We start from the raw sequence: 22,593 nt of genomic DNA, 5'->3' as shown, positions 1-22,593 counted from the left end.
CGTGTCGCTTGTGGCGTGGGAGCAGGGCCAGCTGCCTCCTACCCTCACGGAGCCACAAACGCTTCCCGAGTCCTCCTTTACAGCCGGGAGCCGCCTCCGGTGACGTCAGAGCGGGACGCGGGGCGGGGGCATGACATCACCGCGCGGCGCGCGGCGCCGCAGTGCGGGCAGTGGGACGTGCGCTCACCTGCGCACATCTGGGCACATCTGTACTCACCTGCGCGCACTTTTGGGCACGCGTCTGCGTTCACCTGCGCTCACCTGAGCTGCCGTGCGCCATGGTTCGGTTCGGGCTGACAGTCGTGCGGCAGTGAGTACCGACCGCGCAGCCCCGGCGGTGGCCGTGCCCCGGCGGCTGCGTGCCCTCCTCGGTTACGGGCAGCGGGAGGGGGAAGCTGAGCAAAAGCTCTCAGGCGGGGCAAAGGTACTGTGAACCTTTTTCCCGTGAGACGTTAAAGTGGTTGTGACTCAGGTGAAATTCCTAAGGTGACTTTTTTTTCTCCCACTCTGTTGACAGAGGTTTGTAGCTGACTGAACCTACTAACTCCAGCTTTCCGCAGCTGTCAGGAGAAAACTCTTTAATTTGTAGGAAGGCTGGACTTTTTTTTGAGGGAATTGGGAGTGTTCAGCCTGGAGAAGAGAAGGCTTTGGAGTGATCTCAAAGATGGAGAGAGGCACATAACAAGGGGCCTGGAGTGACAGAACAAGGGGGAATGACTTCACACTGACAGAGGGTAGGCTTAGATTGGCTATCAGGTACAAGAAGTTCTCTGTGAGGGTGCTGAGGCCCTGGCACAGGTTGCCCAGAGAAGCTGTGGTTGCCTCATCCCTGGAAGTGTTTAAGGCCAGGCTGGATGGGGCTCTGAGCAAGCTGGGATAGTGGCAGGTGTCCCTGCCTGTGGCAGGGGGTTGGCACTGGGTGATCTTTAAGTCTTTTCCAACCCATTCCATGAGTCTATGATTTTTTCTGCTCTGACTTCCTAGGCTCTATTTCTTCCAGGTATGCAGCTCTGCTGCTACCCTTGATAATCTCTGGAGCTGCCTCCCTGTGAAGTTCAGAGAATCAGCTGCAACACATGCTTGTCAAAAGAAGGCTCCAGAGTCTTCCTGCAGCTTTGTTCTCTCCAGCATGGAGGTGTAGTTGTTACAGATAAATTGTGCTGCATTTGTGATAAATTTAAGAAATCACTTCTCTTACTTTTATTCCAGATGGCTTTGTCTCATTAAAAGCTGGCAGCATGATTGGAATTGATTTGAAAATGGTTTTTTTATTGTTATAAAATGTTTGTGTACATTGTTTTGAAAAGGGTTTATGCTGCATCGTGTCTCATTTTTTTTACATTCAGGTGCTGCTGTCTCTTGTTGGTATTTAATACAACAATGTTTTTGAAAATCCACTTAAAGTATGACAAGTTAATTTTTTGTTGTTGTTTACAATCTCTTTCAGTGGAGAAACAAGGTACAACAAAGACAAGATACTGCAAGGTTAGTAAGAGTTATTCTGTTAGCTGGTTAGAGGTGGAAAATCATGGTGAAATCCTGTCACCAACTGCTCAGATGTCATTAAGCAATAATACTGCAAGCCTTTAGAGACTTTATGTGTAAGCCAGAACATGGTTTTCATAATGTTACAGAAGACTTTAAGTCTCCCTCCACAGAATATCAACAGATGCTGATGCACATTGTGTTTTAACAGGAAGAGTTCTTTTTTCTACACAGGGAAAAAATATGTTGCATGTAATCAAATAAAATGGTAGCAGCACCTTTTACTAAGGACTCCATCTCACTGTGTTAAATCCCAGTAACAGGAAGTTTGGCAAAAGGGCTGGGAAAAGGAGCTGCAGAAGAATGGGTGAAGATCCTGATGTGAAGGGGGCTGTTGCATCAAGAAGGGAATCTGTTACTTGCAATAAAAACCTGCAGGAGGGCAAGGGAGAATGAAAAGTAAAGGTTGTTTAAGTGCTTGAATTGTTCAATCCCAGCTCTTTCTGGGAAGGTTGTCTTGATTAGACGCCTTTAAAACTGGATTTCATCCTTGTGGCTGCTGGCTTGTACACCCAGAACTGAACACACTGAGCTGCCTGGATGTCTGCTGTAGGAAAATCACAGCTGGGGTTGTACTCTGAATAAATGAGCTTCCTACAATACTTCATGTTGTGAAGGAGAATTGTGCTTCCATATTTTCCTCCCTCTGGCATTGCTATTTACAGTTCTTGCAACATGGATTTGTGCTCATAATAAAATGAGAAAAGAAAATTCCCCTGCTTTACTTGCTTAAAAATGTTGATGATGTCTTTTGATTTCCTAGCTCCTTGGGTCAAATGATATGTAGAGGGCTCCTCTCCAGTGTAGAGAGAACATAGCTTCTGTTTTTGAGCAAGCCTTTTATGAATTGAGAAGTGTAAGCCTTTACCAACACACTGGGGTCAGGCATCTCACATGTCTGAATTACAGACGAGGTGCTCTGAACTCAGGTTCTGAACTTCTGGTGTCCTGTCTTTTGCTGTTGGATTGTGCATTTTCTGTGTGAAAGTAGTTTATTTTCTTTGTTCTGAATCTGATGGGAATTTCACTCTCTCTGCTCTGGCTCCTTGCAGAGCTAGAAAGGGTGAAAGGTGTGGATGTATCAGTCTGTTATATGCTTGTCCCCCCACCACAGTTCTGGGTTCTCCTGCAGACTGAGCTGTGACAGGAGCACACCTGTTCAACTCAGGCTGGATTTCCAAAGTGCTGCTTCTCTCAACACTGTCCAAGAACTCTGTGACCAGTTATTCTCACAGACTTCCTGGCTGGAAACAATTTTTGGGAGGTTTGCTGCTTTGCAACTGGGTTTGCTCCAGCTTGCATGAGCATTACTGTCAGTGTGTGAGGTGGAGAGGAAGAGACCACAACAGATTGCGTTTGCATCTCATTCTCTCAGCAGTATTGTCATCTTTCTTATTTACATTTAACAAATCTGTTTATGAAGTTTCAGCTGTGAGATACCTCTTGCAGGGACTAATGACCCTTCTAAAAATGGTCACATTTATTAAATGTAGGTCTCTGTTTTATGTTTAAATTTGTCAAACATATAGATTAATGTAATTATCATTGATAATTATCCTTCTGTCTTCCTAGGCTTTACTCATTTTTAACATTAAATGTGTGTGGCTGAGTTTAGGGAAGACCAGAAGAGTAGTGACTTTTCCTAAGGACTGGCTTTGCTAAAGAAGAAAGATTTTCTTATGACTGGGCAGTTTCTTAATTGCTGACATGCCTGGTCAGCTGCTAAATGGTCTAAAATTTGCATGTTTTAATGTTGTAGGGTTTTTATTTTGTAGGTCAAGGAGTGGATGAGCCACTCTCTGCAACTGGTTTCAGGCAAGCAGATGCTGCTGGTTCATTTCTCAGTAATGTGAAGTTTACCCACGCCTTTTCAAGTGACCTCCTTCGAGCAAAGCAGGTAAGTGCTTCTTGAGGCAACAGCTGGCTCCCACATCTGGCATTTTCTTGCTGTTGGTGATGCAAAAACAATGCAGTGACAGAGCCAAAAGCTGCCCCTGGATCCCTGGAAGTCTCCAAGGCCAGATTGGATGGGGCTCTGAGCAACCTGGGATAGTAGGTGTTCCTGCCTGTGGCAGGGGGTTGGAACTGTGTGATCTCTAAGATCCCCTCCAACCCAAACCAGTCCATGGTTCCATGATTTGCTGTTATTTTACGTGAGCATTGTTCTTGCTGAAGGAGTAATGGGGACTTTGAGGTCCCCATCATCACAGACAGAAATGAGTTTTTCTCCAAAGAAGCAAACCAGATTGGCTGTGACACTGTTGTGCTGTCCCAGGCACTGTGGCTGTGTGCTGTGTTCTTTTGAGGAATGCAGACCAATGCAGGCAAGATCTAGTTTTGCTGTGAAATCAGTACAAGGATCATTAAATGGGCAGAGATGTTGGATTTTGTCAGGCATCTCACACCTTTTGCTTTGATGCAGTAAATATACAATTCAGATTAAATAAAGAGGAAAAGTTACTACATGGGATTATATGTGACCTTGTGTGCAGAATTATGAAATACTCAAAATTAGGCAACCAAAACTTTTAAAGTTAGAGGTTGGCTGTTCTAGGAAGATCATGTCTCCTGTGGAGGCCCTGTCTTTAATTCTCTCTTCTCTTACTGATTCTGTATTCATGTAGGGGGTTGAAACTCATAAGCAATTCTTGTTTGCTTGCTTTTTGCTGTGTTGTCCTGCTATGAGGCTGTGTTGTAAACCAGATCAACCAAATGTAGTATAAATCTCCTTTTTTTCCCTTCGAAACATACACCATCAACACTGCTCCTCAGTTTTGCAGCACAGTTCCAGAAACTGCTCTAGCAGCACAACTTAAGCAGAAAACAAAAGAGACAAGGAGGGAAGAGTGCAATAGCTGGATATTTTAAATATGCAGAATAGCTGCCTGAGTCACTTCCTTTATGTGTGTGAATGGCAGTGATGATATTTTAAAACATTAAGAGTGCTTTCTAACTTTCATAAAGCTGTCTTTGCTGTGTGCCTGCTTTATGGGAATTGATTTGGGATATTTTTTCTTATATTACAGACAGCCTTTACCATGAAGAGCACTTTCAGAATTGCACTCTCCTAATGGGAAAGATCGAAATTTTTCCTTTGCATACAGGAAAGGAAAAATTCAGGTCTTTGTTTTGCCATTTGTTTGACAAGCTGTCCAGATGTTGGGAAAGCTTTCCCAAAGATGTGTAAAGCTGAAGTTTCCATGTGGTCCATGTGTAGCTTTCTTGGCAGCTGCAGTTCTATGAAGGGCCTGTTACTACACTGTCACTTCACAGCTCAAGTGACAGTGTAGTAACATGAGAGGAATGTACAAGTTCTGTTGCAAAAGAGGAAATTCCTGCATATAATCATACAAATAACTGTGCTATGCATATACACAAGGAAGTGGATTCAACCCTGTCTTTATTTCTGCCTTGCTCTTTGACAGAAGGTTAAAGTTCTAAGAACAAATTTGTCCTAAGCAATACGTTAAATGTGCCAGTATTACAACAAGGCTGCTTATTTTCGCTAGAATCCAAGGAGCGTTTTCAAAATGAGTTCTTTAAATGTCAGATTGATTGGGTGTGGATGTTTGCACAGCCCAAACTGTCTGCGAAGCCAGTGCAGCCTTCGCACTTGGGTGCATGTAAGAACCAGGAGCTGCTGTCCTCTGGTTCCCAAGAAGGACAAGGAGAGGACCCAGTGGAGGCCACAGAGATTATGAGGGGTCTGGAGTGTCTCTCTTATGAGGGGAGCCTGAGGGAGCTGGGCCTGGTTAGTCTGGAGAAGACTGAGAGGGGATCTCATTAATGCATAGAAATATCTCCAAGGGGTGTCAGAGGATGGTGCTAGGATCTTTCCATTGGTGCCCAGTGACAGGATGAGGAGCAGTGGACACAAACCAAAACACAAAAAGTTCCACCTTCCAACATGAGGAAGAATTTCTGTACATTGAAGGTGGCAGAGCCCTGAAAAACCTGCCCAGGGGGGGCCTGGAGTTTCCCTCTCTGGAGACATTCCAAACCCACCTGGATATGCTCCTGTGTCACCTGCTCCAGGTGATCCTGCCTGGACAGGATGATCTCCAGAGGTCCCTTCCAGCCCTAAGGACTGGCTGTGGCAGCCAGACAGTGTCAGATGTTTTTTCAGTTGGATTAACTTAGCAGTTCCGGGGAACACAGCTGTGAGTCTGGTCCATGTGCTACATGTAAAGAATGTGTGGACACGATTGCTCTGTGTTCTATTCAAGAGAAGATGTGGCTCTTACCCCAGTACACCCTGCTGGCCACCTCTCATGGGTGCTGTTTTCTTCAGCTGTTCTGGACATAGAATTGGGAAGGAACTGCCAGAAGAGTGCTGCTTTTGTATTTTTATGGCCTGGCCTGGACTGTCTATCCAATTCTGCCAGACTGATAGCTGAAAAACTTTCTGCTTTGTTGATTTGGGTTGTTAGATGCTGCTGGTGGGATTCACCTTGGCTCTGGGGGTGTAAGGTGGTGTGTCTATGTTCTGTCCAGTTGATGTGACTGTATATTCACTTTTTAGACTGCTGCTGCCATTCTAGGGAAAAACAGGTTTTGCAAAGATTTGGAAATCAAGTACGATGCAAGACTACGAGAGAGAGTAAGTGCCAAAATAATTTGTTATCAAATATTGAACAATTTGAAAATGTAGCTTCCTGCTGATGGGTCTCTTGGCTTATTGAATGGTAGGTTTAGCAGTGGAGAGCACTATTTGATGTGGTTTTAATCACTGGAAACTGAATAATTCAAATGAGGGACAATAAATTGTTTGCAGAAGGGTGAAGCAGAGCCAAAATAAATGAATGAATGTTGTAACTGCTTTCATGATTTAAATAAGGTAAGGTTTAGTGTTTAAGGAGCAGCATGTGATTGTAGCATTTCCGTTTGAATCTTTTTTCTCTCGGAAATTCCAGTTCTTCACTTGAAATCAGCATTATTTACTTTTAATTGCAATGGTACTTGTGTGGTTTTGTTTCCTTTTTTTATGTCTATTTCAAAAATTCTGAATTGAAGATGGATCCATTCTCTGTTGTGAAGACTTCACAGGTCATTAGAGAAAATAACTGGTTTCTTACATGTGAAAAATAATTCCCTGTAGCTTTTTTGCAAGCAAAAGGAAAATGGAATTTATCCTCATGTGAAGGGCTTCCTACAGAAGCATTTGCAGTGTGACCTCAGTCACAAAGACATTTGAATTTTGTATACTGGGGATGAGTGTCATTGGAAGAAAAAAATCTCCACACAAAGATCAGACTGAGGGTCATATTTTGAATATAGATGCTTTAAATGAGATGCTGCTCTTAGTGTATTTGTCTACTCAGCATATATATATATATATGTATGTATATATCTGCTGTTTAAAAGGGTACCTATAAAGATATTTCCTCACTCAAAACTGGGATAAAATGTAAAAGGTAGCTATGCCTTGGGAATACAAGAAAACAAAGCTGAAGCTTCACAAAGTGAAGAGCTGTTTGCAGCCTCTGGAAGGGGTACAGGAGACCTGACTCATCCTGCCAAACCCCATTTCCTTTACAGAAATATGGTGTTGCAGAAGGAAGGCCTTTGGCTGAGCTCAAGGCTATGGCAAAGGATGCTGGAGAGCAATGTCCTTCATTCACACCTTCTGGAGGAGAAACACTGGATGAAGTATGGTATTTATTTATTTATGCTCTGCTTTCTAGGCTTTTTTAGCAGTGCAGTTGCAGCTATTGGGGGCTTCCCATTGAGACCTCAGTCCAACCAGAGATATTCTCTAAGCTAAAAAGTACTTCTTGGTCTGATAACTGTGGCTGCCAAATGGGGAACTCTTTATAACTAAAATACTGATTTTGAGACTGGCTCCTCGTGAAGCTCTGGCTTACAGGAGGATGATAGCAATTGTTGTCTGGAAGGCAGAGGAGTTTTCACAGCAGTCAGTAACTTGTATTGACTTCTGAGCCTTGTCTGTGAAAAATCTTTGGCTTTTACCTGAAGTAGTTTTGTGTCAGATTTCTGAAAGGCCAAATCTGTGCTTGCTTCACAACGATCTCTTCGTTCTTCACAATGTTTCCTTCTGGCCTGTCCCTGCAGGTGAGAGAGCGTGTGAGGGATTTTTTTGAATTCCTCTGCCAGCTGGCTGTTGAGTTGGAGCAGAAGGAGCATGGCAAGCCTGGTGCCCTTGGCAGGAGCTCAGGAACATCTGGAGAACAGTTTGTTTTCCCTTGGATAAGCCACTGCAGTGAGGCGGAGCCGAGCTCTGTAGGCAGCGGATCTTCCACGGTATTAGATGCCAATATTTTGGTGGTGAGTCATGGAGCCTACATGAGGAACTGGATTGCCTATATGGTTTCAGATCTCAACTGTACCTTACCGGCAAATTTAACCAAGTCCCAACTGTCTTCTGTCAGTCCCAATACTGGAGTTAGTAATTTCATTATAAAACTTGAAAACGGGAATTTGTTGAAACCCAATATCATGTGTGTCTGTCTTAACCAAGACTCTCACTTAGTGGATGTGGGAGCTGAATGTGTAGCTTCAAAAATGTTTTAAGACTCTCTGTGGGGGGAAAGTGGAATTAGATCACAATTTTGCTAAGCTTGGGAAAAGTATCTGTAGTATACTGGGATTGACTGGAATTGCTGACACTAAACTGCAAAAAGGGAGACATGCAACTGCTTGCCATCTTAAAAAACACAATTTGCATGGTCCTAGTTCCCAGTGTAAGTTGGCAGTAGTAAAATAAAACAAATATTCTCTGTTCTCAGAAGCATAGTACTTGCAGTCACTTGCATATCTGCTCCTACAGCACATATTTCAAACAACTCCTTTGCATTACTCCATAATTATTTTGGTTACCTCCAAGTGAAAGGGTTGGGGAGAGGAGAGGAGTGGTACCTCAAAGCTGAGCTATACTGTATTCTTGTTTTATTACAAAATGCTATATTGTAATATGAAACGTACATGTTGTCTTAAAATAAATTTTTGAATGCAATAGTAGAACCTAGGAAGGAGCATTGCCCAGTGGGACAGGTTTGGTGCAGAGCCAAGGGATGTGACTCTGACACTGAATATCTGTGAGACTCTGGGCAAGTCTCCTTTCAGTTTGTAATGTGGGAATAAACCTACCTCGCCAGAAGTATTTCCTAAAAAATTGTTCAGGTTGTCAAGATCTCTGTCGAAGAGCACTGTACATAAACACAGAGTATTTATTTTTAGCTGTGAGCAGGATGAGGAACCTTGTGTGCACATAGTAATGGTCTCTTTTCTGGAAAAGGGACTTTCTCTCTGGGGTGAGTTGTACTTGACTGGAATCCTTCTGTCAACTGCAGTCATGCACTTGATTCTATGAATATTTTTGCCTAGAATGAGGCAAGTTTGATTGTTTGGTGACTGTTGGTGTTAATACTGCATTCTTTCCCCACTGGGGTGTTTGTGGTGTTACAGTGTGAGCTTATCTGATTTATGTTATTTATAAGATTCACGTATTTTTCCTTCATTTGCATATTTTAGACCTGTTAAAAAAAAAAAAAAATTAAAGGCTCCTGAATAGAACTCCCATTTCATATGTATTTCTTTTGAGGTAAAAATCTTTCTTAATATTGCCCTGTGAAGCTTTGCTCAGATCACATAACTTTTTTCCTTCCTGGCCTTTTACTGTGAAAAAGACTCTTAGGGTTGATGTTGTTTAAAAGTTTCCATAGCTCTTTTTCAGTAAAAAAATAATTCCTTCTCAATATACTGAAGGAGTTAATTCTTCACAGGAAGCTAAAATGGGAGTATGACTTTTGCATGGATTCCTCAAGCTCTTTGTGAAATGCATCTTCCTGGAAGGCTCCTCAATACCAAATTGATGGTCAGAGCCAATGAAGATAGAAAAGCTTAATTATGACTTCTAACAGAGTTAATGGTAGGAGAATGGGGCAGGAGTTCATTCTGAATTTGCCTGTTCCTGGTAGTGCCAGTTTATTTCAGGCACGCCACTTACATAGCAGGGAATTCTCCTGCCAGTGCTTTAAACTGCTGAAACTCCCCTGGAACTGCAACGTCCTGAATTTTGCCAGTCATTCCATCAATTCTTCTTGGAATCAATCATCAATACTTAATGGAATTGAAAATGTGAGAGGATGAGTGGAGACGTGACACAGTTTTCTCCCTAAGTCTGTCATTTCATCAAATATTTCAAAACACACTAGTGGTTGGGGTGCTTCTCACTTTAAAAAGTTTCTTTATGTTTCTTGCCTGCTCTCAAGCAGGTAATTAATATTTTCTTCTTGTTGCTGATGCCATAACTTAGGAGAACATCTGCTTTGTTAAGTGCTTTGCCACTGCTTGGGTCACACTATTCCCAGAGGGATTTTTGACTCTTCTTCTATAATATGCTTTACCTTCCTTTTTTTTTTAATTTTTAGGTCATTAAAATTTAAATCCAGCCTAAGAAGCCTGTGTGATTGTTTTCTTTAACTTACTGTTACCAAATTCTTTCCTCTTGTAAGTCTCACACAGGGCAAGTAGATGATACCATGGTGCCTAACAAGGAAAAATAAGAAAGGGTGAAACCACTCAGGTTTTCTGAACAGCCCCTATCTTAATGGAGTCACATTTTTCAGTGAAAATGCATCAGAATCTCCCAATTCATGCTTTGTAAAACACACTAAAATGCTGCAAACACATCTGCCAGTGGCCAAGGGAGTACAAGCAGTCAAGAGTGTCCTACAGTTGCCCAGATGTGCTTTTTCCCTCAGTATCTGCTGTTGACATTGCTGGAGACAAGACACCAGTCTAGGTGGGTTTATAGCCTGCCCTAAAATAGTTGCATTTGTTATTTCTCTTTTGTTATGGCACATGTCAGGTTCTCTCTGCATTAAAAAGTCACTAATTTTGGAAGCTTCTGCAGCTAATTCTAAAAGCTGTTTTCTTGCGGTCTGTGTGTAGTACTTCTCTTTTAAGTTTCTACATCAACACTGAGACTAAATCTTTTTTTGGTCAAGTGACTCTTGTGCATGTGTACAGTAAATCTGTACAGTTTATTGGGATCCTGGAAAAGGAGAGCTGCAGCAATAGATAGGTCTGTTAGGAATAGTAACAGAACATATTTGAGGGGCTACTCAGTAGTGGCAATGGATGCTGGCTCCATCTCCTCACAGGTCTGCCTCTCCTCAAGCAGTTGTTAGGCAGAGGGCTCTGGTAGTATCAGTTTCCTTCCTCTAAAGCAAAGATATTTTCTCTATTCCCACAGTTCTCTGTTGAAGACTGTTGTGCAGACATAGCCATGCCTTTGCAAAAGGAGGAGGTTTTTCCCTTTAAAAAAAAAAAAATTAGAACATAATTTAAATAGATGCATTCTATATCCAAGCTTTTGGCTGCCTCAGATCCACAACCTACATGCCTGGACTTAAAATATGTCAGATTTCCCCCAGATGTGTCCTGCTTTTGAGGGCTTTGGCCATGAGCTGGAGGTTTTTAGATCTTGGTAGTCCCAGGCAAATGGCACAGCTGCATGGCACAAATGAACTGCACGGTGATTTGTGAGCTGCTTCTTGGTGTCCATGGATATGGCAGAGCCACTGTGGGGCATCTGTGTGTGTGGTGACTCCAGTGCCATTCAGGAGGGTCTCATGTGACAGACAGCTCTGCTGTCACCTGCAAACAGCTTTGGGGTTCCCAGGTTGCAGGGACCCCATGTGGCAGTGCATTACTTGCCTGAGTACCAGAGCCTGGCAGGAGGGCTCTGAGGGCACAGAGCACAACGCACAGGAGAATACTGGGATAAAACCCAGGAATCTTGAGTACCAGGCTGGTACTGGTCACCAAAGGAATGCTCCAGGCAGAACTCTTTCCCTCTGATGCCCAGTTGGGTCATCCAGCCATAGATGATGTGGTGCAGCACACTTGACTGTAAAAAGTCCTGAATGTGTTTTGGAACAGCTGGCCATTGAAAAGTGAATTTACTGAATGTAAAAGCTGAGGTGAAAAAAAGAATCACAAAATTAGTTTTAGAATAGTGAAATATCCTGAGCTGGAAAGCACTCACACGAATCACTGAGTCCAGCTCCTGGCCCTACATGGGACACTCCCAAGAATCACACAATTCTAATTCTCCAAAGAAATTTAAATAATGGTTAATGCAACCAATTCTGAAGGAAAGAGTTATTACAGACAAGAGAGGTAAGTGAAACTTGGAATCTAATTAAATGAGTTTTTACCATAAATAGTTCACACTCGACTAAATGGGTAGTTCTTTGATGAAGTAACTAATGTATAGGCAAGGGAAAAATTAAATATGATCTAGGTGAATCTTAATTGAATGCTTAATGCCACAATAGAAACCATCAGCTCAGCTGGTAAAGATCAATGTTGCTCAGGAGAAAAAACATGGTGAAGAAGGTATGCAAGGAATTAGTGGGCATAGAAGTAGGAATGTCCAAGGTCAACCACTGAACTGGAGAAAAGCTGCTATTTAAGGCCTTTAGGGGGCAATTTTTTTTCTAACGACTTCAAATAAAAATACAGGAATGTAAATTATTAGTGAGAAGGCATCATCAATAACTATGTGCGGCAGAATAGCATGCAGAGGAGGAAATGATGAACTTCCAATCTTACAACTGTTTGAATCTTCACAGAATGGGTCCGGCTGGACCCTGACAGTGGCTCATGTGGTGCCTCCTCCCTGCTTCTGCAGAGCCATCCTAGAGCACAGGGCACAGGATTGTGTCCACATGGGTTTGGAATATCCCCAGTGAGGAGACTCCACACCCTCTCTGGGCAACCTGTTCAGGGCTCAGTCACTGCGCAGGACAGAAGTTCTGCCTCATGTCCAGATGGAATTTCTGGGATCAGTCCCTGCTTGTTCCTCTGGTGCCATTGCTGGGCCCCTGGAGCAGAGCCTGGGCCCTGCTCAGAGCCCTCCCTGCAGAGGCTTTTAATTTACCAAGTATCTTTTATCCCAAGATCTTTGAGCCAGGATCATAAACAATTCCCAGCAGGACTGAACTGACTGACCTGTGATTTCCCATTGCTTGAATAAGACATTTCCCAATAGAGGTTCAAATCCCTTCATGGTCAGTCTAGACCTACTAAGACACTGTTTTTCTCATAATCTTTCACATAACTTTTATATTTGGGGTGCATGAGACACTTGGGAATCTGAAACCTGTGAGGCTGGCAGTCACAGGGGACAGCAGCACACAAAAATTTTCAGACACTGCTGCTACCATTTATTTGTTCACTCAAGTACTTCTGGAAGGGGGAGCTTGAACAGACAATGCAGAGTCCACCATTTGGAGATAATGGAAAAGTTTATTGGTACTTTTTTAAAAAGGAAATAGTCTCTATAATACATTATTGTAAATACTTATAAATATTCTGCAGGATTTAAGACCCACTCAAATAAATAAATAAATACTGTGACATAAATAAGTAATGCTTTCTTACTAGCTGATGATTGCTAGCATTTCCATTGAAGAATAAATTCTTTTAAGTTTTGATAAAGTTGCCTGTAGTTACATATATGGTTTTTTTGGTGGAAATCCACCGTGTATTCAGTCTTAGCTTACTTATCCCCTGGCTACTGATAGAGTGAGCAAACTTTCTTACTCTGTTCTAGTGTAGGAATTTAGAGATGGTCTATAGATTTAACCCCACCAATAAATCCCATCAAAATTTAATGTGGACAGAACTTTTAATGGTTCCAGTTGTTGTAGGGCAGTTGCCTCAGTCCTAGAGAGGAGCTTCCAACAATTAATGCAAAATGCAAACTTGAAGTCCAGAGCTCTCAAAGAGCAAAAGCCAAGAATAATGGTATAGGAATCAAGTAAAAAGATCAAAATAGGACATAAATAAAATCACACCTCTCCACTGTATAGATAGCAAGTTAAAAAGTCTTGCTGTATTTTGAATAAGCAAGAAAAAGCACAACTGTCTGCCTGCCTGCAATTCCTTAATTCCTTAGAATCGCTCTTTTCCTTCAGAAATTAATTAAAAAAGGAATAACTTCAGAAAAACAAATTCCAGGAGATGGAACTCTTGGACTAATCCTGATCATTTGGCTTGTCCTGTGCTCCTAAATATTTATACTAATTAGGAATCTCTCCATCTAGGAAGACTATTCTAAGAGCAGAATCAGGGACCTATGACTTTTCCAACATAATGAGTTTGATGTGGTAGATAAAGAGATATTGTGTATATATATAAATATGGGGGGGAAAAGAGATTATTTTAAAAGCTGGCAGCAGTCCTGCTGCTATGCTAAATCCAGAAAAAAATTAAATGAAAGCAAGAAGCACAGGGGGTTCTTATTTTGATTTTGTTGCACTGATGTAACTCCAGTGGCTTCAGTGAACTACTTCATGAGAAAAAGAACAGCATCCAACCTAATTTTTTTTTGTATGTTGCTATGAGCACAGTGAGGAGCAGTGTATCACTTCAAATTGTTGTCAGGCTGATAAATACTCTAAATAAACAGAGCAGAACAATCTGTGTTTTGACATGCAAACAAACCCCACAAAATAAAAACAAATCTCTGCCACACTGGATTTTGTGCTGCTCATCATTGCCTTGCACCTGATTTCTGCAGAGTTCATCAAGAACAGCTTTTTCAAAGTGAACTTACCCAAAGCATAAACCAAGCTAGGGAAAGGGTTTTGTCGCCATTAGAGATCTGATTAACAGTAATTTCACTCCTACAAGTATAAAGCATCTGATACCTGCTCAGAGCTGAATACAAGCATGGATGCTAACTGGACATTCCTTTTCTAAATACAAACCTAATTTTGACTCATTAGATGAGAGTCTTCATTATAGTCTCAATATTAATCCTTTGATCCTTATAAAATGTAAAATTGTTTCCCCCCTGTAGAGTTTAGTATTATGCAAAACAAATCGTCCTGTTTAACACACTACTGATTATTATTAATCCTGGTACTTCTCTCTGAGTTGGAAATATGCAGAATTAATGATCTTTATTTCCATATTTGGATTCTAGAATTTAGTAAATGTAGAACTGTGATAGAGAACCACTTGAGAGAGAGTGAGACTCTCATCTTTTTTTCAAAACCTCAGCTTAGATTCAGTGTCAGAATTGCTCTTTTTCCACAGGACCCTTTAGTCCTGTGCTGTTATCCTGTCAATTCCTCCAGTTTTCCATGTCTGCTGCTCCTACAACAGCAGAGTGTCTTTTTTTGACTCATGTGGGTGAAGAGAGAATGAAACTTCAACTTAAAAGCTAAAAACAAAGAATCACGGGTTGGAAGGGACCTTAAGGCTCATCCACTCCACCCCCCCTGCCATGGGCAGGGACACCTGTAACTATCCCAGGTTGCTCAGAGCCTCATCCAACCTGGCCTTGGACACTTCCAGGGATGGGGCAGCCACAGCTGCTCTGGGCAACCTGTGCCAAGGCCTCACCACTCTCACAGGACACAAATTTTTCCTGATATCCAATCTAAACCTACTCCTGTCAGAATGAAGCCATTCCCCCTTGTTCTGTCTCTGCAGTTTCTGATGAAGAGTCTCTCTCCAGCTTGTTGCCCCTTCAGATATTAGATACATTACATGATAATTTTTATAGAATAAAATAACACACCACCTGGCAGTTTGTCTGCTGTGCTTGGACAGGATGATGCTAGTAAGAGATTCCCTGTCTTTGCTGGCATCTTGGATGCTCCAGATCTCTACATCAGTAACATAAAATCAGTTTCCCATTTCATACAAGAGATTCCTTTTTTTGTTTGTTTTCATCATTGATGCAGACTTAAAGTGATTCAGACCCCAAAAGGTTTGGTTTGTGTTATTGTTTTCAAAAATGGATCTTCTTTTGTGTGGAGCCTGAGCTGGAAAAATCTGACTTGTACTTACAGACAGCAGTTTACTGACAAAACAAGATTTGAAGCTAAGGAACTTTTCGCAGTGTCTCCCAGGTTTCTAAGAGCCACTTTGGCATTCAGGCTGAGTGTGACAGACAGTTAGTTCCTTTTGCCCCTGTCTTCACCTGGTGAGCGTGGGGGCCACGGTTATCTCGTGATATAGAAGCGGGGGCTTGGGTACCTCCTGGCTTCCATCATAGCATGGGGATCATCAGGGTTCACCACATCATTCTGGTTGATCCTCATGGGCTCCCTGGGCATGTGGGAAAAGTCTGCTGGCTGCTGCTGCAGGGAGCCAAACACCGGGGTCTTCCTTTGTGGGACCAGGATCTGGTGAGGATCTACAGGATCAACATCTGCACTCCTGGTGTGTCTGTGGGGCTCGGGGGTGTTGAATCGGAACAGAGGGATCTCATTCTTCCTGGACAAAAACTGGGAGTATGGTGGTGGATTCATACCAGGGGAGAAGGCTTGTTTAACTCTGCCTAAGCTCACCAAGAAGTGGTGTTTGGGGGATTGGTACACATCGTACCCATTTTCCAGTGTCCTGTGGTTGAACACACAGTCCTCTTGGCTGAAGTAATGCTGAGGAGAAAAAATAGGACACTTGTGAGCAGAGGAGTCTGGTGAATTGCAAACACTGGTTAAAGAGGAAAAGAAAGGTGAGATCTTGCAGCAGGTGTTTTTCTAATCTCTCAGGTCTGTGTCAGACCCAAATGCAGATCAGAGTTGCATTTCCATGCTTTCAGCAAAGGAATTTTAATTATAAACCCTGTTTTCTTCCAGAGGGTCCCCACCCATGGCTCTGTGCCATGACAGATTGGTTCCTTTCTGTAATATGGAAAAGTAGGGGTTTTGGTGGTGGTGGTTTTTTCCTGGGTTGGTTTTGTGGTTTTTTTTTTTTTTTTTTTTTTTTTGTTTGTTTTTTGGGGGGTTTTTTTTTTTTTTTTGGGTTTTTTTTGTGTTTTTGGGTTTTTTTTTTTTTTTTTTTTTGTCCTCATTTACCCAGGCAGGGTCTCAGATGATTTTTGTCAGTTCTACAACTTAATACAATCAAAGGAGAGAGCAAAGTTTGACCTAAGTGTCAGATCTTCTCTAACGCTTCCCCCTCCACCTGCAGCTACCCAGGCTTGCCCTGGCTGGGGAAATGGGCACCACAGCAGCAGAATGCACTGGCCATTCAGCCTCAAGGCTTAGAAGAGGTCACTCACCGAGCCAAATATGTTTCCTTTCATGTCCATACACAGGTAGCGTCCACTCTTCACACCTGTGATTATTACTGAGCCAGCATCCTCAGACTTGATCATTAGGGCACCTGTTCAGAACAACAAAAACATCAAATCCATTTCAACAATGCATTTACAGACCCACGGATGCTCTGGCTGGAAGTGACCTCTGGGAGTTCAAACCAACCTCCCACATGATCTGGGACTGTTGCCCACCCTAAATCAGGTTTGCTGGGGCATTGGAAAACTCCCAGGATGGAGGGCACCTCTTCGGGTGCCCTGTTCCAATGTGGCACTAACCTCCCAAAGACAACTTTTTTTCCCTCTGAAGTCCCAAATTGTGGTCTGAGGACATTGCCCTCAGTTCTGCCATTACCTACATCCAGGGGGAGTTTGTTCCCCTCATCTTTGTGACATGTGGTATTTTTTTAGTGGTGCCCTGCAGTGGCACCAGTGGAATGGGCAGAAACCGATACTTAGGTGGAAGTTCCACCTGGACAGGAGGCAGAACTTCTGTCCCGTGCAGTGACTGAGCCCTGAACAGATTGTCCAGAGAGGGTGTGGAGTCTCCTTACTGGGGATATTCCAAACCCATGTGGACACAATTCTGTGCCCTGAGTCTAGGATGGCCTTACTGGAGCAGGGAGGTGACCCCCTGTGGTGCCTTCCAACCTCAGTCAGTCTGTGATTCTGCCATTACATTGCCCTTAACATCCTTTTTTGTTGTACTAAAACCACAATAGATCATGATCAAGGCCCCCTGAAAACCCTGTGCCAGACCAACTCTATCTTCTACTCATCCAACATGACCTGGGGTTGCTGTAGTGCTCCAAGACCATTGTCACTGGTACCAGGTAAGGTGGGAATAACAACTTTCCTTGATCTCATCCTTGCATCTGACTGTTGCCTTGTCCCACCCAGGAGATTTGTGCACACCCAGGCCATGCTACCCTGGTGCAGAACTAGGCACTTCACATTGTCTGGTGGCAGCAAATCAGTCACCTTCCCTCTCAATATCCCTTTTGTTGTCTGATTTCCATGTTTCCTGCTCCACCATTCCAAATCCTGCTATGCTTGTTTCATGGCATATATGGGAAAATGTGATATTTTGCTGTCTGTTGTTCTCTAAAATCCCACACTGGTTCTTGACCAACATACCTAAAATGAGTTTCATAAAGTCTTTTAATATGTAGGAAGAATAACAAGACAGTGCCAGCATTTCTGTCAGTGTTGCATTATCAATTCCTTTAAAAAATAGCAGAATGTGATACTTTTTCCTCATTAATTAAATTATAACTTTAAAAACCATCCTTATTTACTTATGTAAAATCTTCATTACCTAGGCTTAGATTTTTAACTGAGTGTATAGAATAGATGTAGTAATAATAGTAATAATAATAATAATAATAATAAAAACCTGATTTTATGATGCATACCTTGTGATTTGAATGCTGCTAAGAGAGAAATGTTTTCTTTTATAGAAAGAAAATATTTCTATTTATAGAAGAAATGCTATAAAAGAATCCTAACTCTTAGACCCCTCCCACATTTGTCTACTAACTAAAGACTTTGGGCAAAGTATTTAGCAAAGGAAGAAGAATAAACTATTCTGTGTTGAAATAGAATAATAAAATACATAATTAAATAGATTCTGAAGACATAATTTGAGAACCTTTTAGTGATACTAGGGTATAGGTTCTTCTCATGAACCCCAAAGGCTCAACACTTCTTTTATGCTAGTTTGGACTTGGATAGTTTCCCCCTTTTTAACTGATCTTTGCATGCCCATGTTTTGTGCATATTGAAACTTAACTTTTAGTAGTTCTCAGCCCTCCACCCCAAAATACAGATTTTATGGATGCCATCAGTTTTCCAGCACTGCTCTGGCGAGTTCCCTCAGTGCAGTTCCTTTGGTAGCACCAGCAGTGGGAAGCAGCTATTTGGAGGATTATTAACCTCTAATAGGAGGTTCCTCCAGAAACTGGAGGTAAAACCATGAAATGAAGGATAATTCAGGTGGTTTTTCCTTGCAGGGTATTACAGGAACCACAGGACTTTAGTTGTCCTAGGCAAGGAATGAAATTCCCTATCGACTAGATTTCTTTGGAACGATTTTATTTGTTAAACAAAAGAAGAATTATAATGATGTGTATTTTCCATCCCATGGCTATGCTCCTCTGCCTGCCTAATGAGAAGAGGGGATTTTCTACAGGTGGTGAGGAAGGAAAAAAAATTCTTGTTGTCCCTCCCCTGCTCCCATGGAGGTCTGTAGGAAGCCACTTACTGTAGATGGTTTGGTGAGGAGCGCCATCGATGTAGCCATCAGTGTTGATTTGGAGGTGGAAGCTGCTCCTCTCAGTGTCGGTGTAGAGGTGCATCAGGTAGTCTCCATTGCCCCAGCTGGGGCTCAGCAGTGGAGAGGAGTTGGGAAAGGCAAGGGAAGCCTTCAGGCTGCAGAGTAGGAGGAGCAGGGAGCTGCAGGGAATGCCCTGGAGAATGGCTCGCCGCTCCATGGTGGGTCAGCGGCTGCTCCTCACCTCCCCTCGTGCCTGGAGTGTGAATCCTCAGACAGGGTCCCTTCTTCTCTGCAGAGGCTTATAAAGGGCAGCAACATGACATCACACAGGAAACCTTCTCCACATCCTTGATTTTTGGCAAAGCAACATTTTAAGTGTCCCGAAACCTCAAGGGAAGGATCTCTGGCTAAGGTGTGTGGGGGAAAAATGTAAGGTTTCTAAAGACAGCTCACAAAAGCTAATCATATGTTCAAATGTTATCTACAACCCTGTGACATCTGAAAGCTTCCCACGCCTCTGCTGTTGGATCCAGGAAGGGCAACCGCTGCACTTGAACTGAAGGGAATGACCCTTCGGACCTGAATTATCTTTCTTTTTTGCCAGATGTGTTGATTCAGACTCCCACCTCCTCTCACTGTTTCCAAGCTGCATTCTGATTTAGTGGAAACATCAAATACAGCTAAATTTTGTTGCAAAGGTACTAAAAGTTAGTATTAAGTTGTCCTGAGCCTGATTCCCCCTTCATTATGGTCTAAGTTCCACACTAAGCCTGTTGGGCTGATACTTGTGTCACTCCATTCAAGAGAAGGGAACTTGATATGAGCAGAGCCTGCTTAAATAATCTGTCCCTTTTATTTCTCCTGTTTCCTTCTGAGTCACACAAATAATCTAAAGTTGGCCAAAAGCAGTTGAAAATAATGTGTAAAACACTTAAAAGCTGGATGTTTGCTCCTGCATTGCACATCTGGCTGGCAGTTTGTAAAAAATATTCCAAGATACAAGACTGCTTCTCAGGTATCCTGCCAATGTTGTGGGTCTTTACAAACAAATTTTCTGATTTAAAAAAGATGGTTCAATTTATTACATGAAAACGCTGTACTAATGGGACACTGTATATGGGTGAATCAATGACAGGAGTGATAGGTTCCAAAACTGGACTGTGTTAAGATTCCTTTCAAAATTTAATATAAACTTGACAAAAGTACCAAACAATAAATGCATATTTCCTTAATGAAACCCGAGGATTTTAACTGTAGCGGTGTTAGGTTCAGTTTCAGTCTCTAGCTGGATACAGCATGAAAAATTCTTAGTTTCATTGACAAGCTGTGGAGCTGTACCATCAGCATATAATGGATTGATAACATTAATGGATTGATACAGCTGTAACCCACTGTAAAAGTGGATCTGATTTTGGTTTTTTTATTGTTTAAAATGAGCAAAACCCTGCCAAATTCTGCTGCCACACCTGTGTAAATCCAGAGACTTGCGTCAGAGTAAGTGTAAATGACACTGTGACAGCACTTTTTAGCCAAAGTGTATAAGGGTCAGATCTTAAACTGAGCAGGCTGACAAAGCTGGCTGCACTGAAAGACAATCCAGGCCTCAGATGTTTTACTGGTTATAACATCTGAAATGCTTTTAATGAAAAGGTAGCTTAGAAGGAAAGGAGAGTTAATTTTTCTTCTCTCTCTTTTTTTTTTTTTTTTTTAAGAAATTTCTCTATTTACTGTTGAAATTATTCACCCATATTTTTCACTCTGATCTTAGAACAAATGTTTGGGTTTGTTGGTTGGTTGTTCTGGTTTTTTCTTTGCCCCCTTGATTAGACTCCTAGGGAAGTGTGGATATTGATACCTCTGTTGCAGAAGTGTCTCATAGAGGCATTGTACCCTCTTGGAATATTCTGTCATTCTTTTGTGACATTTTGTGACATTCTATTGGTTTGATGTTTCCTATTAACCATGACATTTTGCTGTGCTTGCCAGCATGCACTGATCTGATCTTTTTCCAGTGCCTTGGTGGCACAGAAAACATTGTCAGATGTGTGAAAAAATTATTGAACCTTATTTAAGCACATGCCAGTTGTGAGCATCTGTTTATCTTTTTATAACAATCAGACAAGCAAAGATAACTTTTACAAGGTTAAATTGTTTAGCATTTTCTAAAGTTTCCCACAGCATCAAGAAAACTCCAGACTTTACTAAGTTCTGTTTAATCTGCTGGGCTAAAATAAATTTATTAAATCCCTGCTTGTGAGAATAATACAATTGCTGCTTTTTTATAGACTTTTTTGCTTTAAACTTATAAATGCCCACTACATGGGGTTTGTTGTGGGTTTTTGTTTTTGTTTTTTTTTACAGTCCATGTCTTTTTTATTTCAGGCTGATCCATTTATTCCTTCTGTGGCTATTTCTCTTATCCTGTATTCATTCAAATGTTGGGGTAGCCAGGTGTATTAAAGTTTCTTTACTTCTTCAGCCAAGTCTGTTATAATAGAAGTGATGACAACCTTTCTTGTCTTGCATGTTTTTTTGCTGATGCATCAGCAATAACAATATTTCTGCAACTTTTACCACAGGAGCTGGTATTGATTTTTCAGATTGCTATATTGCTGTGTGGTGTTTGATGAACTGAGATGGCTTTTCTCAGTTCTCAGCTAAGAAATTGCTGATAATTAACAGAAATTGCTTGTTGTAAAATAAAAGGGAGAAATAAAAGGGGAAAAATGGGGCTGAATTTAAATATCACAACCATTTCACTTTGCCACATTCTCCACTTCCCACTGCAGAGGTGCTACACTGCCAGCGACAGGTGCCACAGCAGTGCAGGGTGCTCATTAGACATATCCTGGAAAAGGAGCTGGGAGACAGCCTGAAGGAGCTACCACCTATTGTCAATGTCAGGAACCAAGGTAAAGTGAGGAAATCCTCACTCCAAAGCAAAAGATGAAAGGAAAATATGGATAAGACAGACCCCAGCTTTCAGAATGAAATTTATTCAAGATAAACATTGAGCAACCTGGTCTAGGGGGGAAGTGTCCCTGCCCATAGCAGGTGGTTGAAACAAGATGATATTTGTGGTCCCTTTCAACCCATATCATTCTGTGATTCTGTGATTAATGCTCCAGCCCTTAGTGAGTCTCACTCCCCTCCCTCCCTGCCATGCCTTTGTCCCAGGCCTGCTCCTGCTGTCTCTTGCTCCTTGCTCCAGAGGCAGCTCAGCTCAGGTTTAGCCAGGTATTCTGGGCACTCACCTGGGCCAGGTGCCTCAGCTGGAACACAGATGACACTCAGGCTTCCCTGGTATCATCCTTTAACTGCAAAAGGGTACACAGAAGGAACTGAGGGTCACAGGAGCTCTGGCTTTCCCCCATTTTGACTGCTTTGAGTTTCAGCTTTAGGTCATTTTGCAGTCAAAATTTACCACCTAAACTCTGTAAAACCCTCAGCAGCTAAATGTCATTCCTGGTGCTGCTTTCTTTTACTGCTTATCCCCTCAGTTCTAGAGAGGACTCACAAGGCAAAGGCAAGCTTTTTTTTTACAACAGATTGAAGTTACTAGAATTGACTTGCAGTTATCTTTTAGAAGGGCTTTGTGGACCATCAGAAATTTGTGGGTTAAAAAAAAAAAGTTTTCTACTCAATCTAATGGATTTGCCTTCCAGGATTCTCCTGCGAGTAAAAC

At 42.1% G+C, this 22,593-nt stretch overlaps 2 protein-coding genes across 3 annotated transcripts; one reads left to right on the top strand and one right to left on the bottom strand.

The window, feature by feature from the left end:
• The first annotated feature begins 107 nt into the window (after positions 1-107).
• On the top strand, positions 108-9,078 carry TIGAR (TP53 induced glycolysis regulatory phosphatase). 2 transcript variants are annotated; one of them, XM_041487507.1, is made up of 6 exons: positions 108-310; positions 1,448-1,485; positions 3,321-3,442; positions 6,068-6,145; positions 7,084-7,194; positions 7,618-9,078. In XM_041487507.1, exons 1-6 carry the CDS (start codon positions 279-281, stop codon positions 8,074-8,076), a joined length of 840 nt encoding a protein of 279 aa, XP_041343441.1. In that variant the 5' UTR covers positions 108-278; the 3' UTR covers positions 8,077-9,078. The 2 variants fall into 2 exon arrangements, with proteins under 2 accessions (XP_041343441.1, XP_041343442.1); XM_041487508.1 differs by having other exon boundaries at positions 147-310; positions 7,084-7,199; positions 7,618-7,747.
• Positions 9,079-15,533: 6,455 nt separating this feature from the next.
• FGF23 (fibroblast growth factor 23) lies at positions 15,534-19,125 on the bottom strand. The gene is made up of 3 exons (XM_041487552.1): positions 18,897-19,125; positions 16,598-16,701; positions 15,534-15,971 (listed from the first exon to the last, which is right to left on the bottom strand). The coding sequence occupies exons 1-3, from the start codon at positions 19,123-19,125 to the stop codon at positions 15,534-15,536; spliced, it is 771 nt and encodes a 256-aa protein (XP_041343486.1).
• Between the last annotated feature and the right edge of the window lie 3,468 nt (positions 19,126-22,593).

Source organism: Pyrgilauda ruficollis, unplaced genomic scaffold, assembly GCF_017590135.1.
Source record: "Pyrgilauda ruficollis isolate IOZ18807 unplaced genomic scaffold, ASM1759013v1 scaffold80, whole genome shotgun sequence".
In the NCBI taxonomy this organism is placed as follows: Eukaryota; Metazoa; Chordata; class Aves; order Passeriformes; family Passeridae; genus Pyrgilauda; species Pyrgilauda ruficollis.
Note: the sequence above shows the minus strand (reverse complement) of the source record. Positions and strands in the feature narration are given on the sequence as shown.

Excerpts from the sequence above, each read along its gene's own strand:
- TIGAR (XM_041487507.1), top strand. The coding sequence starts at position 279 with ATGGTTCGGTTCGGGCTGACAGTCGTGCGGCA. Across the intron at positions 1,486-3,320 it reads CAAAGACAAGATACTGCAAG|GTCAAGGAGTGGATGAGCCA; the intron begins GTTAGTAAGAGT and ends TTTATTTTGTAG. Across the intron at positions 6,146-7,083 it reads ATGCAAGACTACGAGAGAGA|AAATATGGTGTTGCAGAAGG; the intron begins GTAAGTGCCAAA and ends TTTCCTTTACAG.
- FGF23 (XM_041487552.1), bottom strand. The coding sequence starts at position 19,125 with ATGGAGCGGCGAGCCATTCTCCAGGGCATTCCCTGCAGCTCCCTGCTC. Across the intron at positions 16,702-18,896 it reads TCCTCACCAAACCATCTACA|GTGCCCTAATGATCAAGTCT; the intron begins GTAAGTGGCTTC and ends TGTTCTGAACAG. Across the intron at positions 15,972-16,597 it reads AAGGAAACATATTTGGCTCG|CATTACTTCAGCCAAGAGGA; the intron begins GTGAGTGACCTC and ends TTTTCTCCTCAG.